Consider the following 17,602-nt stretch of genomic DNA (forward strand, 5'->3'; position numbering starts at 1 on the left):
CTTTCCTATTGCTATATCATGGGGTTACTATCCCACCTTGAATCATTATTCTCACGTCTAACTATCATTATCATATCACAAAAGAGCACACTTTTTTTAAGTAGAAAAATAATAGTGAGCCTTATTTTGATGAATGATCATTTATAAGCTGGACACAAGGTCACATATCAAATCAAGCAACTACTTCATGAAAAGAGATTTCAGAGCATTTATCATATCTTAGTCTGTCCTCCTAATCCTGACAAACCACCATGTTGAAAGTCTATTCCTTGATGTGCTCAATCATCTACAAGTTTGCTGATTCATCTCAAACATTCAGTTGCTTCATCATAGCATCATTACCAAACATTCTCAATCAGAGTAGAGGTGTATGGAGCAAGCAAGGCATCTTGCAGCCTACAATAATCGCTGAAATCTTTCCAACAGGGCTGCAAACCTGCCCAACTAGATAAAAAGCGTCATTGTGAAATGGCTGTGGCACATGAATTTGAGAAAAGAAGAAATATGGAGAGGGGTTTAAAAAAAATGACAAGGGATGGATGAAAGTGAGCAAGACTGGTACAGAGAGCAGCAGCCTGTCGGCCCCTGCATTACCATTATCAGGGTTCGCAAACATCCTACTTGCGCTGGAGACTGTCTTCCCAATGTCAGCCAGGGATCGAAGGTTGGATTTCTTGGTTTGATGTCGATGCTTCCGGAGCAAAGTATAAGTCACCTTATCCTTAAGGTCAGGTTTCAAAAGGCCAGTCTCAATCTGATGGTCAACAATCATCTCTGATACAAAAACAAAACAAAAACTCAGTCAGAAGACCATGCAGTTCATTTTTTTTACTCCAACTTTATAGATGTCATCCTCAGATTTAATATCAATATACTATTTTCCAAATTTCCAACTTCCCACTTTACATGAAGGATGAAGAAACAGGGACACTGGCATTAATTAATGAGAGAGTTATAAATATTACAGTAATTATAGTTTTGGAGAAAAATTGTCTTGTTCATTTTTTCCAAGTCCAGTTAATACTGAATTCACATGAATCACATTCTTTTATGAGTAACACAATAAGTCAGTAATTTACATTTTTCAATTAAGAAAAAAAAGGTTAGAAAATTGTGTGTATGCTATAGCAAATGTGCCAGAAATATAAATGATATGAAAAAAACTTGAGAATATGTAAAATTTAAAGTAGTGACATTACTGATTTTTTTTTATCTATTTCCCCAAATTCTTCTGTAATGTTGTTTTCTCTTTATAATAGGACCATGTAAAGAAAAACAGTACCTTTCTCTATATCGGGTTATTTGAACACCAATTAATCCAATGAAAGAAAGATTAAACTACAAAATTATGACTTAGTCTTTTCTAAGAAGGAAGGCTTATTCTTCTTGTTTAGATCCAACTAAAGCCTTTCTAATATACACCATTAGTCATTTTAAAGTATAACCTGACCAGAATTTTCTATGAAATTTTAGTGTCTTAGTCTTACTATAAAAAAAATTAAAATTTCTATTAGCTCTGTTTTAAAGAATGATTTTTAACTAGAAAGATGACTGTGTTTCATAGAAATTGCTCCATGGGTGGCTCGGCTGAAGGAAGTTTTACTCTAATAGAAAATAAGAAATCCTCTTTCTTACAAGTTAGCATGTCAGCAGTACGGCATAAATGTGGCCTCATGCACCCTACCCTACTGTCAGATCACAGGTCGACATTTCCTCTGCCTAAAACAGAGCTCAGGACAAAATATCACGGAATCCATGCAAGACAGACAATGGCAGGATGCCACCTCATTGTATTTAGGTAGAGCTTTTGTGCCCTGCACAGAACTCAACCGGTGCATCCCATGCCTACCTGTTCAGGTGCATGGGTGCATCTAGCATATCAATATTTTCCTCTTGGGCAAACTTCTCAGTGTACACAAGTGGAGAAGAAAACAAAAGCTCTCCTTTTTTAAAAGTCTGACAAGAAAGCTGATAGGTGCTGGTAGGATAACAGCATCTCTCAAGCATTCCCATCCTTTTGTAAAGAGAATTTACAAATATTCAAGAGGCTTTGCTTGGACACAGCGGCACCTATGAAGTTCATCCTAATAAAGCATGCACTCACAGAACTGGCCTCACGTGGCACGGCTAGAAACTAACAATTTACACAGTGTGCAATCAACTATTTGGGAACCAGAGACTGAATCCAGGATTTTCTATCACATGCCTCACACAGATACCATAAATGTCACTTAATGCTGGACCACTTAGTCAGGAGCCTAGGCAAAGCAGGAAGAGTTTCTCCCATAGGAATGTTTTGGTTTGACAGTGGTCTTTAGCTCTGAGTATTTTTAACTGATCCTATAATTACAATTAACCCTCTGTTCCACAGTAAAATAATTAGATGCTACTGACACAACCCCTTTACATTGCCTTTAAGTGTCATACAATGTGGAGACTTCATTTTACAGAAGAACCACAAAAACAAATAAACAGCCCCAGCATATATGCTGTATTACCAAACTCCTACTCTAATTTCAGGGTTGTGGATTAAACTGTTTCTTATCTACCCTTCCTGGCAGATCCTCTCTCTGTTTTTGCTCTTCCTTGTAATCTCAAACCAATCCATATATATACACAGCCGGCCCTCTATGCCTGTAAATCACCAGTTAGAACAGGTTAAAACATCTGTGTGGCTGATGCCCTTCATTAAGTTTCCATAAAAATGGCCCACATTGCAGGGATCTCTTTACACATAAACTACAAAACATTTCAAGGAAAGTCAGGGGGCAGTAACATTTCACAGCTACACTGAAATTAAACCTTCAGTGTTCAAAATCCTACGGATGCTACCACTTGGGGATGTGCCAACTCTAGACGATAGCAGAGCTGAAAGGAACCTCCAGGAGCAACAAGTTCAAGGTCTTGTTATACAGATGAGGAAACAGAGGGCAAGAGAAGAGACTGGCTCACAGACATAGCCTAACTAGAGGCAATATCTCCCAAATGAAACCAGGTTTTCTGATTCTTCATTTAGATCTTTTTCCATACCACACACTGTTTTTCTTAATTTGAAAAGGAAGTTCTAGACGACAAAAAAAAAAAGGTTGTATATGCAGAATAGATGACAAACATTCTTAAAAGAAATACAAAGACCCAAGATATATTCAACTTCAAGACTAACAGACCATTGAAACAAATTTATGCAAATATAACCAATTAGGAGATATCTGTTAATCTACAAAGTGGCAAAAATTAAAAGACAAGTCTCCAGAGAGATGAAGGATGTGTGCAACAGGCAATCCACATACTGCTGAGGACAGCAGAAACAAGCACAACCTTTCCTGAAGGCCACTTGGCAACCATATAACAAAACCCTTCAGTATGTTCAAACCCTCTGTACATTTCACCACTAGAAATCTGTATTAAGGAAATCATCAGTTTCACAGAAGCATCATAAAAATGCTCACTTCTTTTCTTTATAGTAAAAACTTGAAGGAAACTTAAATGCCCAGTAATAGATTATTAAATATTTTACAATATATTTTATATTTATATTTAATGACATGGAAAGGTAATTCATATTATGTCTTTAAGTTTAAAAAAGGCAGATTCAAGTGCTACAGTATGATCCCATTTTGTAAAATAAATTTCATTATGTGTAAACAAATGTACAGAAAAACTGCTGGGAGGGTAGTCCTAAAAGATCAGATTTGTGGCATTCTCATTTTTGTGTTATATTTTCCTGGGTTATTTTAAAATGAACATAGATCTGTGATAAAAAATAAACATATTACCATTTTGAAAATATAAAAGGTGTAAAAAGCAAGAAATGACTAACACAGCTGCCAACAGCCACAGCTCAGGAACGCCTTTAAATATAAAAATGAGAACTCCAAAAATAGAGCTACATTTTCCTAATCTATTTCCTATCATTATTAAATACCTGAAATGGCTTATATAATAATTTTTTTAACTTAGGGAGGAAAATTCCAATGTAGTTGGATACATGTGAACGACACTCTAAATGTAGAATTATAATGATGATAGTAATAATAAATTACTAAAATGATCTATGAAAATGATGATTTAACCTTTAAATACTTTAAAGACAATTTTTTTCTATTAGTATTAAGAAGGGGTCTTCATGAAGAAAACTAGAGGTCCTGAGGAGAAACTGGAATCAAGCTGAATTTTTTTTCTGCAAGTGTGAAAAGTAACACCTGCTTAAACAGTCACCCACTGCTCATGACGAAGTGCACCTGTGGACGGGTGCCTCTCAGAGGCAGGCCACTAAGGAGCCGCAGGTGGACTGCAAAAAAGGATAAAAATCTTGCTATTGTTTGTTTGATGTAATCACACTTGTTATTATTACTTTTTTCTCTTTTGTTGAGATAAAATGGGAGTTGAGAGATGTATCTTACGATTTAGCTGTACATAATTCTCAACTCTGAATTACTAGCACAATTCAAAACAAAACTCCACTGCATCATCTCGTAAAACAGAATTTTTACGATAGCCAGATAATGACAATAACTCCAAGTTACTGTGCCATCTTCTGTCATTTAAAATTAAATAAGATTCTTTCTTTTCCTTCGTGTTTTCTAACCTACCTCGAAGTTTAGATTCTTTCAGGAGACTTTTAGGTATTTCTTTTCAGCCAGTCACACTCTCTCAGACACATTCTCCTTGCACTCCTGCAAATCTGGTGCCTTTTTTGTTTCTTTCTTTCTTTTGCTTGTGAATTTTTTCCTTTTGTCCTCTAAATTGTTTCTCTGTATTATCAACTACAGAATAACAGCACTGGCTCTGTCCTGTTTGCCCCAGAGACTGTAGAGCAAACATATCACTGGGTGATGATACCTCCAAGTGACCTAGTGGTGTCTAATTTTAAAATTTAATGACAATTTTTAAAGCAAATGCATGGAGGTTACAGAAAAAGTTCGCAGCTAATAATAACAAGTAATGGAAAATTAAAGTGAGAACACAGAATGCTTGGAGAGCCTTTCTTAAAGGTAATAAATAGCAGAACCTCTCTCTTTGGCCATTGACTAACGAGTTTCCAATATAATGTGGGACTCTGTCTTCTACTGCATGTAAAGGGTCAGTTATTTCCTAAGGACCTAAAGTTCCAAATGATGGCTCTTTCTGGGGGTGAAGAAACCAAAGATAGTTTTACAGAAAAGACCAAGTACATATCAACTTTAACTTTTGTCACCCTTGTTGGGCCAGCTCCAGGCACAGCAAAAAAGCTGTTTCTAGCTCCAGCTACTATATCTTTCGGAAACTTTTCTCCTGCTCATGAAGTGCCTGAGCATCTTCCTACCTGACTGAGTCTACACTCAGCCCTCTGCTGGGTGACATGTAGAGAGATGTGCATAAACTCATGTATACTGGGATAGTCATGTAAGTATGTAACAATAACACCTAATGGCCTCCTCATTTAATTCTCACAACAACCCTGACAGGTCCACTTTCATCCAGCTATTACAGATGAGTAGCCTGAAACTGTTAAAGGGTTAAGTAATTGCCTTGTCCATCCCATAGTCATACATGCTAGTAGGGGTAGACATTAATCCCTCCAATTTTAAATCCACCGTCCTTTCTACAATACCACTCTGCATCTCATGGAATTCATATATGACCTATGTCGGACAGACTGTATATTTTAATAGGACAAACCCTGGGTCCAGTGAAATGAATCTCCAAATGGTGAAATTTCAGGCAGTAACAATGGCCTATGGCCTTTTTTTTTTTTAATAGGAACCTTTCTGGTGACTAAACCACAACATGTATTATTCTCCCCCTAGATTGCCTGTACATTGCCAGGTCACAAATTTAATTTCCATTTTGCCCTGCATTTATGCATCTGATGTATTTTTCTCTACTTGTCTGATTTCAGACATCTTTGTTCCAGGTTAGTTCTTAATGTCTAAGAATACAATAATTGCAATTCTCACTCAAAAACTGGATTGATATTTGCTAACCGTGATATTTTTTTAGATAACACTGTCTCTCTTGCAGCCTTTACCAAATGAAAAAAAAGTCAGTGTAACAAACTACCCAGAAAGCCATTCCTTCCATTCGCTTCTGTCTTTATAGATGGGATCCACCTTCCCTTGGTACAGTAATCCGAACTCTCTCATCATATATCAACTGTCCATTTCAGCATTACCTGCCTCGTCAGATATGAAAAATTCTACATAGTATTTCCTACATTATCTTCTAACCGCCTATGTGGATATGGATTTGTAACTTATAACTTACCCCATTTACAAAGTGGTATAATAGATTTGCAAACCTACTTCCAGAGCCTGGAACAGTGTCTTGCACATTGTATAAGCTTGCACTTCGCTGCTGAATAAATGCATGAACTAATTAATTCTGTCCACCTAGCATCATCACATTAGTCTTTCTCTCTTCTCCATTTGCACCTTAAGTACCTCAGATGCATGAAAAGTGTGGGGCTGCTTTGCAAATCTAACTAACAAGCTCTCTGAAGAACTGAATACACATACGTCAGCTAGACATATGCCTCATCTGACTACTAATCTTTTCTTTCAATACAAATGCTATAGCCTCCCCATTTTCTATAAACACACAGATGCCATAGACAAGCCTTTTGTCTACAGGCAGTCAAAGAAATTTTGCAGTAAGTCTGAAATTACCCAGGAACTTTACACTGGTCACTTTCTGCAGAGTCATAATCCACATCCAAGTCTCCACAATCCCAAGGGAGGCACCCAATAGACCCCTTGGGAAAGTGCAGTCATCCGAACTGGCCCCATGATCACCTCATTATAGAATTTTCCTAGGAGTAACTAGCAGAGCGACTGCCCCTGTCTTTCAGGCTGTGCTCAACGAACACCACATCTGTGCTGTTGGTCAGCGCACCTAGATCTGAACGGTAACATGGCAGCTTAGAACAGGCCCTTGCAGAAAATGGAAACAATTACTACTGTTTGGAATGTAGTGATGTGTGCCCAAGGCGTTTGACATGGTGAGTTAACATGCACTACACAACACTAATTGCAAAAGATGCCAAAGCCACCCAGCACCATGAAGTTCAGTGACTTGGAGGTAGTTGGACAAATGATGCTCAACACCAATGTGGCCTGACTCAGTCACTAACCCGTGCTCTGCTGGCTTCTTGCCCCCACATAGCTTTTCTCCACAAACAGTTAAGGGAGCTTGACTTCCATCTACAAAATCAACCCTAATCCAGGAACTAGACTATTTTTCTTCCTGTAGAGGTTTTAAACCCTATTTTAAAGATGACAAAACTGAGGCCCAGAGTTCAGTGCAATCTCTAAGTTCAAAGATTAATTTAGTGTCCAGAGTTCCAGTCCAATGTCACCAAGGGTGAGTGTGGGTGGGTGGCACCTTTATTCAAAACATTAATCTTATGCTAATTGGTGAAAAAACGAATACAAATATGTACACATACAATATGTTCCCAATTTTAATTTTTTAAAAATAACATAGAAAATAAAAAGCATAAGAAAGAAGGCTGAGAAACAAAACTGAATGGAAATATGCCAAAATGTTAATAATGACTGACTGGAGAGAGGTACAATGGATGACTTGTTTTATTTTCTTCTCGATATTTGTCCAAATTTTTTCCAAACTTTCTGCAATAAACCTTACTAGTTTTATAATATAAAAAGAGAGAAAGAATAAATGTTCTAGAATATTCAACTCTGCTTACACTAGAACTCATTTGCATTGATGGAGACTTGTGGATCGGTAGGAAAAGCTGAAAAATGACAGGAACTTAAAACAACATACTTACCCACCAACTGTGGGAGAGAAGAAGCTTCCCTGTCAAGCATGATGGACCCTTTCTCCATACATGTCCTCAGCTCAAACAAGCTGTGAAGGGACAGCGTGGCCACGTGGGGCTTGCTCCATCTCTCCCCACCCTGTTCCACCTTTTCTTCAAACTTAATCCACCTAGGAACATGAAATCAGTGAATAGCAATTAGAAGTGTTTTCACCTTCTTGGAAATAGCAACATCAACCCCTCCGCCTCCACCCCCACCAGCACTTCCAAAACATCTCCTTTTGTGGAGACTTAAAAGCTTATTTATATCATTAACTGTGCTACCTGTATTTACAAACACACCAAATAGAAAAACTAGACTGCTCCTTTCCCTAATGTTAGATAGAGAGAGAGAAAACAAACCAATAGGAACCAAAGTATTCTTGGTTTTATATCTGTCCATATGTAACCATGAAAACCTTAAGAATGTTTATTTAACTAAATCTTTTAAATGAGGTCAAAAAATATACATTACAAAATTCTCCATGTAGGTAGAGCTTACAATTTGTAATAGCCACCATTGTGAGAATTCTGTTGTGACTTCACAAGGAAAGTTTATATAAGATGAAATATCAGTTATGAACCAATGTTTATCTTAAATATTTGAAAGACATAGTGTGTGAAGTGGTCAAATGAATATATAATTTCCCTTTAATGAGTAAGGAGGGCCAGCATATGTTGTTATGTCTTACTTTAATATATATTTCTCAGCTGACACATGTTCTCCCTTAAATATGCAAGTTCAATGAATAACACATCTATCCTAATAATAACAGATCTCCTAGCATCCTTAGTACTGGAGCAAACAACCCTCTTTCACAGCTTCTTCTTTCTAAGACTCCTAGACATTTTGATAGCTTAGCAACATATATCAATTTTAAAAAGTTTAATGGAAATAAAGGCATAACACATTTGACAGTTTTTATGTCCCACATATTACACATATAGACTCTTCTTATACTGGTTAAAAAAAAACAACAACAACAGGAAACCATTGACATTTTGCTATTCATTAGGACCCCCCAAAAAAAATGTTTCTCTCACTTCAAACCTTCTGAAAAGATAAAGAGTGGGGTTTAAAAAAATTGTTTTTCTACATTCTTCACCCAAAGGTTTAATGATTGAAAAATGTTTTCCTAGAAAAGGTAAATGCTCACCTAGCTCACTAAAGATGAGAACAAAGGGGCAGAGATCAGAGGAAGTTCTACATGAGGTATTATTTATAGGCCACTCACCACCCCAGAGGAGGGAAGAAAAAACACACTGGCAGAACCAGAGTAAAAATAGATCAAGAGGTCAGCCACAGCGTCAAAGAAAATTTAGACTTTTCATCAAGTTCAACACTCATGTGATTCAGAAGTCTTTTAGCCATGTTCAAAGAGTCTCCCTAGTTACCCCTCTCAGGAAGCCTCTCCCTGCCAGGAAACTCCCTCATGTCAATGGCAACCTTATTCCCAACCTCACCCTCAATTCTAAGACCCTCCTCCTTTCCCCTGTATTTCAAAAAATGTAGGCAGTGAAGATTTTTGCGTGTTTTCCTCACAAGCTAACAGGCCAACACCACCACCAAAGGTTTCAAACTTCAGAACTGGAACTTGGTTTCATTTCTACAAAGTGGCTGCAAAATATTCCAAAAAAGAATGGAAGATCCTTAATATTCTCTGTGTGTGTGTGTGTGTGTGTGTGTGTGTGTGTGTGTGTGAATTAGTTCTTCTCTTTGGGTGTTATTAGACCCACAGAAATAGAAGTGGAAGGGAAATGACAATTTTACATCACACTCATAGAATTCTATGGATTTGCCAAAACAATAAAAGGTAATTGGGGTTAATTTTGATAGTAATCATTTTATGGAGCATATATTTAACTGATTAACTTTAGGTATATTATGTTTTCACCCTTGCTCACAGAATCTCTAACCATGTTTGTGGGTAACTAGTATATGAATCATATTTACATTTGATATTATCACTTATTTTTCAACATACGATTCTAGAAGTTAGAAGATTTCATAGTATATGAAACCAAGACAGGGTTACATATAATTATGTCATCTATGAATAGTGACTCCTTGTTTTTAGTCCTAAGAGTTCTTATTAGTTGAGGGATAGAATCTTTGGTCATAGAATTTAAGCCCAAGATGAATGACAAGGGCCAACTAGAAACTCAGCAAAGGGGAGTGTTTTATACAGCCTTCACTTCCTGCTTATCTTTACTAAATGAGTCGCCCTTTCTACCAGTTGCCATAAATCTGTATTGCCAAATCCATTTCTTAAAAGAAATCTAAGCCTCACTTATATACAGTATATGACAATGGCTCTTTTCCACAATTATCCTCAACTGTCCAAACAATGTAAGTGTAATTTTTTTTTAAAGGAGCAAAGCTACTGCATTCTTTTGTGATGGATCTTTTATTTCATTCCTCTCCATAGTTTATATTTTAGGCAACCTGACTGGACTTCAATATGATTTTGAACAAGCCTTAAAAGTACATTTAGAAATCATAAACCTTAACTAGCTTGGATTTATGGAATAGCATTCATTACTCACCTCCTGGAATACACCAGCTCTTTAGATCAAGATTTAACAACAAAGGAATGGAAATGTACTCTCAAACTACCAGTTTCTTAGAATCCACATTCCTAAGTGATCAGCATTATCTCATAGTTCAGTTTAGCATCTATTTCACTCTGAGTTCAGTAAATATTGAATGTTGTGATGATGTCATATCAGCAAAGCTAATGGCATAAAGCAAACTCTGCAATAGTGACTATTCAATTCCTTTAAAATATATTGCTCTAATTGTTTAAGGAGTTCATTATACTTTCAACATTTGCATTCAGGCATAAAGTAATGGTTTGCCCATTTAAACAGATTATTTACAGGTAGTTTCATTCCAGAAACTGTACATGCTATGTCTATACTCACATATGAAGGACAAATTTGAAAACAAAATACTAAAAACTACTCAGCTCAAATCAGAAACCATTAAAGAAAAGGTTAAGGCCAAGGTACCAAAGTTCAGCTTTCTGAGTGCCAATGAATTTGTAAAGGTGCTTCAGAACTGTGCAATTATTTTTCTTTAGAAAAAAAACCCAGACATTCTTACTGTAAAATGTACTAAAAGCCACTCTATACCCTTCATAATAACTAGGAATAACCATATATTAACAGTAAGTTTCCCCCTTTTCCTTCGGCTTGGTATTTGACATGTTACAGGAAAATTAATTTCAGAAGTTGGCGTTTTTAATGCTTGCAATTATAAAACTGTTGTAACCTTGGAAGAGGAGTTTATTAGGTGAAGTTTATTTATTCCAAGGTCTCAGAAGAATAATGATAAAGTACACTGAAGTTTAACACACTTTGAGTGACTGCCAACCAAACAATATTTCAACTCGCTTGTTGAAGAAATAGAAAGCCCACTGGGAATCACTGAATTTTGCAATTTTCCAATCATATGATTAAATATAATTAAGAAAAGACAAGACCTCTAACTTAAAAACATGCCAGTTTTACTGTGGAAAATAGACATGACCTTCGCTCTAGATTATACTCCAACTTCATAAAACTATTAAAATGATGATAAAATTTCTTGCTAATACGTGCCTCACACATAAAAAAGCAGCCAGTGCTAGTGTGTAGCTGAGATAAGTGATGTTTTTAAGGAGAATTCTTAAATTTCTAAATCAACTGTGAAAGTTATGACAAAATTTACATGTATGTTGTTATAAATGTTATATAAAAGTCATGTGCATGTATAAAGGTTATAAAGTTATATGTATGCATACTTACATAAAGTTATATAAAAGGTGCATAAAGTTCTGTGTATGTTGTTCTAAAAGTTATATGTATGCTGTAACTATATAATTACACAAATGATCAAAGTCCTTTTCCTTCAGCCTTTTTCTTACAGAAAAAATAAACGTGGTCAGAATGGAATTTTCCAAAGTAATCCAATAGAGGAAAGATAGGGAGGTCAGTGGAGACTGGGAAGAGCGCAGTCCCTCTCCAAACCCCCAGGGTAAGTGCACATGTCTGTGTTTGATGTCCCGGCCCTGGAGCCAGGTTGTCCAGAGGTATGTCAGGTCAGTCTGCAGAGCAGAAAGACAAATGGCTGTTTCTTTGTGCTGTCCCACTAAAAGTGAAACATCAATACCCATTTCCTTTTTTGGCTTGTTGTGTTTGTTGAAACTTGTGACGGCTTTCCTTGTTTGGCAGTAAAATGTGAATCACATTGGGGGAGTGATCTTTACAGTATATTCTCATAACAGTTCACCGCTTCCAACATTGCCCATCTGAACAGTTGCTGAAGGGAAAGTGAAAGCCAATAACCATTTTTGCACAGACATCACTGACTCAAAGAAATAAAGAGTTTGGGGGTGGCAGGGGGTACTGGTAGCCCTTCTTCCTGGCTTTGGGCCATCACCAAAGCTGGACCATGACTTATACTTTTACCAGTTTGCTTCATGAATCCATTAACTAGTGCCTAGCTATCTAGAAATTGTTAATAAGGAACATAGGCTTCTTCCTTAATACCAAATAGTCTATTCTAATTACTGCTACATTACTGAATGTCCATATTCTAATGACCTAACACTTAGGAGTACTCTTTAAAACAGGGGGTCCTCTGCATTCTACTGACTATATACACTTCTCAGGTCTGATCCTTTTACCTTTTGTGCAGTCTTAAACTTGTGCTCTGTGTTGAAAGAACCAGTGAAAATGCGAAGTTCTAACTTTTAGGAAAGGGAAGAGGAGGGAAAAGAAGTGAAAAAAGAGGGTGGTCGAGTTGGCTGTACTTCAAAGTTCACATAAATAAAGGTTTCCCTTGTTCATAGTTTTACATGACTACTATGTTTTCCAAGACTTAAATGGGGATATTTTTCCTACTACTGAAACAATTCTCCTTATTTTTTGAGACACAGAGCACATCTGAACTCCTGAAGTAGGACTGAAACTGCAGTGATGCTAAGATTCAATGTAGGGTATTCTTGGTGAAATTAAATCAGTCAACCAAAAGGTACTGAACATTAAAAGGGAGAGTTTTTAAAGGGGCAGGATCGTGTTCTGTGGGGGTGTGGGCTTACAGTACAAATTATATTAAGCTAGAGAAGTCTGATGGGCTAGTTCCCTATGGAATAAAATAATCTGCTAATTGCAGTTTTCACAACAAAAAAAAAGGCAAAAATTCTCAATTTTATGTTAGCCAGAAAAATATTCATGCTTCATTTTTCATATGTAAAACAAATCCCTTCTAAGCATTACACTTTTATTAGTCTGGTAGGTTTCAGAGCTTTCTATGGGGGGAGCGGGGGGGAAACACCTATCATGTCTGCAAACTGGACATCATAAATGGCAGTCAAAAATTACTGAAAAAACATTCTGAAGCAGAGTACATTGCCGGAAGTAAAATTTACTGAAAATCTGAATCATTACTGGAGGCACAATCATCTCCAAACCTCCCAGCAGGATTTAAGTGGAGCAACAAACTAAGAATCAAGGTTCTATTTCCCCATCCATTCTATTAAAATATATTTCTTGATTATGGATTGTGTGCCAGGTACTTATAGGCACTAGAACTACAGCAGTGAACAAAAACAACCAAAAATCCCTGCCTTCATGGATGGAGTTTTTATTTTAATGGGAAGAAAGGATTAGATGTGCAATATGCTAAATACTGGTAAGTGCTAAGAACATAAATAATGGAGGATAGGGAATACGGAGTGTTGGGAGGAGATTTCCAGTTTAGAATGGGCAGTCACTGAGAAGGTCATATTTGAGTAAAGACCTGAAAGGGGTAAAAAAAAAAAAATGATCCATGTAGGTAACTGTGGGGATGTGGCAGGTAGAGCATTTCAGACAGAAGTGCCAAGTCCCTGGCACATGACGGGCCAGTGAGACGGAAGCAAAGCGAACAAGAGGTAGAGAAGTAGACAAGGTGAAAGAGATCACGGTGGACAGTTCGTGAGGGAGACAAGGGCAGGTGCAGAGAGGTGGACTAGTTAAAAAGCATTTGCAGTCATCTAGGTGAGAGAAAATGGTGGCTTGGACTTCAATAGTGGTACTGAATGTGAGATACGGTGAGATTCTATTTATTTATTTTTTTTTTTTAGCTGAGCCATCCTGCTACCTGTTGGCAGCTCAGCAGCTGCTCAGCTCAGGCCAGGACTCGAACCGCTGTTGCTCAGAGCTCAAACCCTTGAGCGAGCTCTTAACCAACTGAGCCACTCGGCCGGCCCTCTGGTGAGATTCTAAATACATCTCTGAGGGTGAAATAGATAGGATTTGCCAGTGGATCAAGTAAGGGGTGTAGACAAAGTCAGGAGTCAAGGAAGACTCCAATGTTTCTGACTTGAGAAACTAGAAAAATGGAGTTACTCATTGTGGTGGGGACGCAACTGTGTAGGACGAATATTATCATGAGGTGGGTAAATCAGAAGTTCAGTTCTGGACATGTTATTTTGAGATGCTGTTAGCCATCCAATTGTTTGTTTTCTATCAAATAAAGCAAGAAGTCTGGATTAGAGAACTAAATGCAAATAGCATAAGCATAATGATGAATTAGTTTGATTATCAAATATAGGTCCTCTTCTGAGCATTATCAATGGTGTACTGGGTACCCTGTGTCTGTCATTCAGCTGTCCATCAATCAGAAACAGGTGGATTATTACAGAACTCCAACTTTGGTCAAGTAATATTTCTAAGAAAGTATTATATGTAGAACAGTTATTTCTAAGGCAATCAGTTCTCAGCTAATCACATGCAAAAAATATTATTCAGCACCTATCACATACCCAGGCACAGCAAGGCACTGGTAATGCTATAGTGAAAGACAGGCATGGTGGTCCCTGTCTTCAGAGGAATTAGTGTAATGAGGGAGATAAAATGAAAACAATAATATTACATGTATGCTTAATTAATTAATAGTAATTGTGGCAAGTCCTGTATAGAAGTTACAGAGTGTAGACTATTTGTACATATGTTTCTTCCTACACAGCTTCCCCCGCCCCCAACACATGGCGTACTCCCACCACATTTCTTCACCAGCAGTACAGTCATTCGGGAACTAATGACATCATCCAAATGACACACACATTCACAAGGAAATCAAGTCTTTAAGGATGTCAAAGTGTTCAAGACCATCTTACTGTTTAAGAATCTCGAAGGAAAACACTGTGTCCATCTCTTTCAATGTTGAATTACCTATACAGTGAACTGTGATCTGTCCACATTTCTGGGACCAGGGATCATATAAAATAAAGTATAGTCTTTATTTGACTGAAAGAAAAACATGCCATATCTGAATTCTACTCTATTATCAGTATTCACACAGAATTTTAAGATGAAAATAAGAATCAAAGTCACTCTTCTAGTCACAGCTGACTATACCAGTATACACAGGGATGGGATTTTAAAGCTGTGAGATATGCATGATGTTAGAGAGGATGCAACCCAATATGAATCCTCATTTTAGAGAATACAAAACTCAAACTCAGGGAGACTACATGATTACATGACTCGCCCAAAGTTAAATAGCTAGTCAGCAACAAAGCAAAGACTAGACCAAAATCTCCCTAACACTTAATTCAGGCTGTACCAGTACAATTCTATAATTCTCACTCTATTTTTTTTTCCTGTTAGAAGGAAAAGGAAGAATGATATCAAGATACTAGTAAAAGTTTCTGCTTCAAAATCCTATTTTTGGAGGATGTTTCATGGACTAAACGTGTACTTTACAGAAGACTTTTAGTATCCGGGTTATTGGTGCTGAGAAAGGGAATAAGAAACTATTACTGTATCATGAAAAGAAGCCCTAAAAGAGCAACTAATGAAAATATTCATTTCTGTATTCCCAGTTCCTAAAACAATACTGTTTATATGCAACATATACTATGCAGTCAAAAAACACTTTCAATTTAATTGATTTGAATTAAATTACAGACTATAAGAGGCATATCTTAATAATGTTCTGTTTGTGAAAGTGAAATACATTGAATCTCCATGTAATAACAATGAGAGACCAATAACTGCACTATATCAAAGTCTTCATATTATATAATTGTTATATGTCATAGAAGGTTTAGTATGGAATATATAACTAAATATATATGTAGAAAGAAAAAAGAAAGGCTCTATTATTGTGAGATTAACAAAATCTTAGATATTTGTATAGTGCTTAACAATTTACAGAATTTCCACATATATGTATACATATGTATGATATAATTAGTCATATATATTATATTTACATATATTACATATCCTATATAGCATGCATATATATATATATATATATATAATCTGTAGTAGGCAATACTGTACACTGTTTTTGATGATGAAATCAAAGCTCTGAGAAACAGTGTTATGTAGCTAACAGGTGACAGTCTGAAATTGAACTCAGGTCTCTAAATTCCAAATTCAAGTGAACCTTCTACTTCCTGTCACTGAATATTTAAAAGATAACAGGTTTTTACTTGGAATAATAGCAAGTTTGTGGGTAGCAGTCACTGTCTTTGCAACCTCCTCCTAATGGAATGGGGAATAAATCAGACATGACCTCACAAGATCCCATAGCATGTGGATACTGAGGATACATATCTCTAGGCTATCTTGTTTGGGTATTTGCATTTATATCTAAATATTCCACTATTAAATAGCACATGAATGGAGATTTACTACTAATTCCTTATTAAGGTTAGAATTATAACAATACGGATCCATGAAACAATGCTCCAGTAGTGAAATAGAGGGTCTCCTGCATCCATGTCAATGTAAAAGGGAAGAAACATGACTGTTTTACTCCTTAACCCAGCCAACATCATGCTCATCAGTTTTGCAAAACGCTAAGGTCAGAGAAAGGAGCTCACTCACAGATTCAACTCTCTTGCCCCACACTTGTTTCCACAGGTCAGTACTACACACAGTCGGCCATGCCTCACCTTGCTGTCTCCTTCCACTCCATCTCCTGCCCATCCACGGCCAGCAGCTCATCCAGCTCGGTGAAGAGCTGAGGGGGTGCTGGGCTGTCATCCTCCTCACCCAAGATGAATCGGATGCGCTCTGCGGCGGGAGAGACTGCAGAAGTGAAAATACTGTGATTAAACACTGGCTGCACAACCCTGAGGAAACTGTAGCTCTGAGCTCTTCCTCTGTCCCCAAAGCTGTTGGGCTTCCCATCCACATTTTCAGTGGACATCTTCCTTGCTGAGTCTCCCTTGTCCCTAACTTAAAGACAAAAAAATCAAAGCCTTCTGTATTCCTTTGGTTCTAAACTGTATGTAGCTCAGCGCCCCGCCACTCTCCAAAAGGAGGACGCTCTGGTTCTGTGTGGTGTATGACAAAGACCTGTTGGCCCTCGGATGAGCTGAGGTCCAACCACATGACTTTCCTTGCTTCCCCGCTTATGACCCAACCGAAATTATTAGACAGAAACCAGCTTGAGCCAATCACTTTTCCTACAACAGTGGGAGGGGCAACAGAGCACCCCAATCCTGAGTTTCCCCCAGGTGCCCACCTCCTACCCACCCTCCCTCTGTCCAACGCCTCATGCCCTCACAGGCTCCTCGCTGCCCGTAACTGGCTAACTACAAAGTTGATAAAGGAATATTTAACAAGATGGGGCCTCTTCTTGCCATAAAGGCAGTACCCAAAAATGTTTAGTCATACTTCAATGCACTTGAAAAACAAGCCCAAGTAAAATATTGTACACCTGAGGGGGAAAAATTTTCTTCAACACACTCAAGCACATAATTGAATGCCCTACGAGCTCCTTTTGACCCCATCTCCTGAAAATAATGTAATGAA

General features: G+C 37.3%; 1 protein-coding gene across 9 annotated transcripts in view; it reads right to left on the reverse strand.

Annotated features, from left to right (window-relative positions):
* The window catches only part of SLC4A4 (solute carrier family 4 member 4), a 324,167-nt gene that overhangs the window by 178,952 nt on the left and 127,613 nt on the right, over positions 1-17,602 (reverse strand). For 6 of the 9 annotated variants that reach the window (XM_019663211.1, XM_019663215.1, XM_019663217.1 and 3 more), the window contains exons 4-6: positions 16,738-16,873; positions 7,772-7,932; positions 595-774 (exon numbers count right to left, since the gene is read on the reverse strand). In XM_019663211.1, coding sequence (XP_019518756.1) covers positions 595-774; positions 7,772-7,932; positions 16,738-16,873 — 477 coding nt within the window. Of the gene's footprint in view, positions 1-594; positions 775-7,771; positions 7,933-16,737; positions 17,200-17,602 lie in introns of those variants that run through there. The other 3 variants (XM_019663213.1, XM_019663214.1, XM_019663218.1) reach the window with 2 other exon arrangements.

Source organism: Hipposideros armiger, unplaced genomic scaffold (genome assembly GCF_001890085.2).
Source record: "Hipposideros armiger isolate ML-2016 unplaced genomic scaffold, ASM189008v1 scaffold_386, whole genome shotgun sequence".
Classification (NCBI taxonomy): domain Eukaryota; kingdom Metazoa; phylum Chordata; class Mammalia; order Chiroptera; family Hipposideridae; genus Hipposideros; species Hipposideros armiger.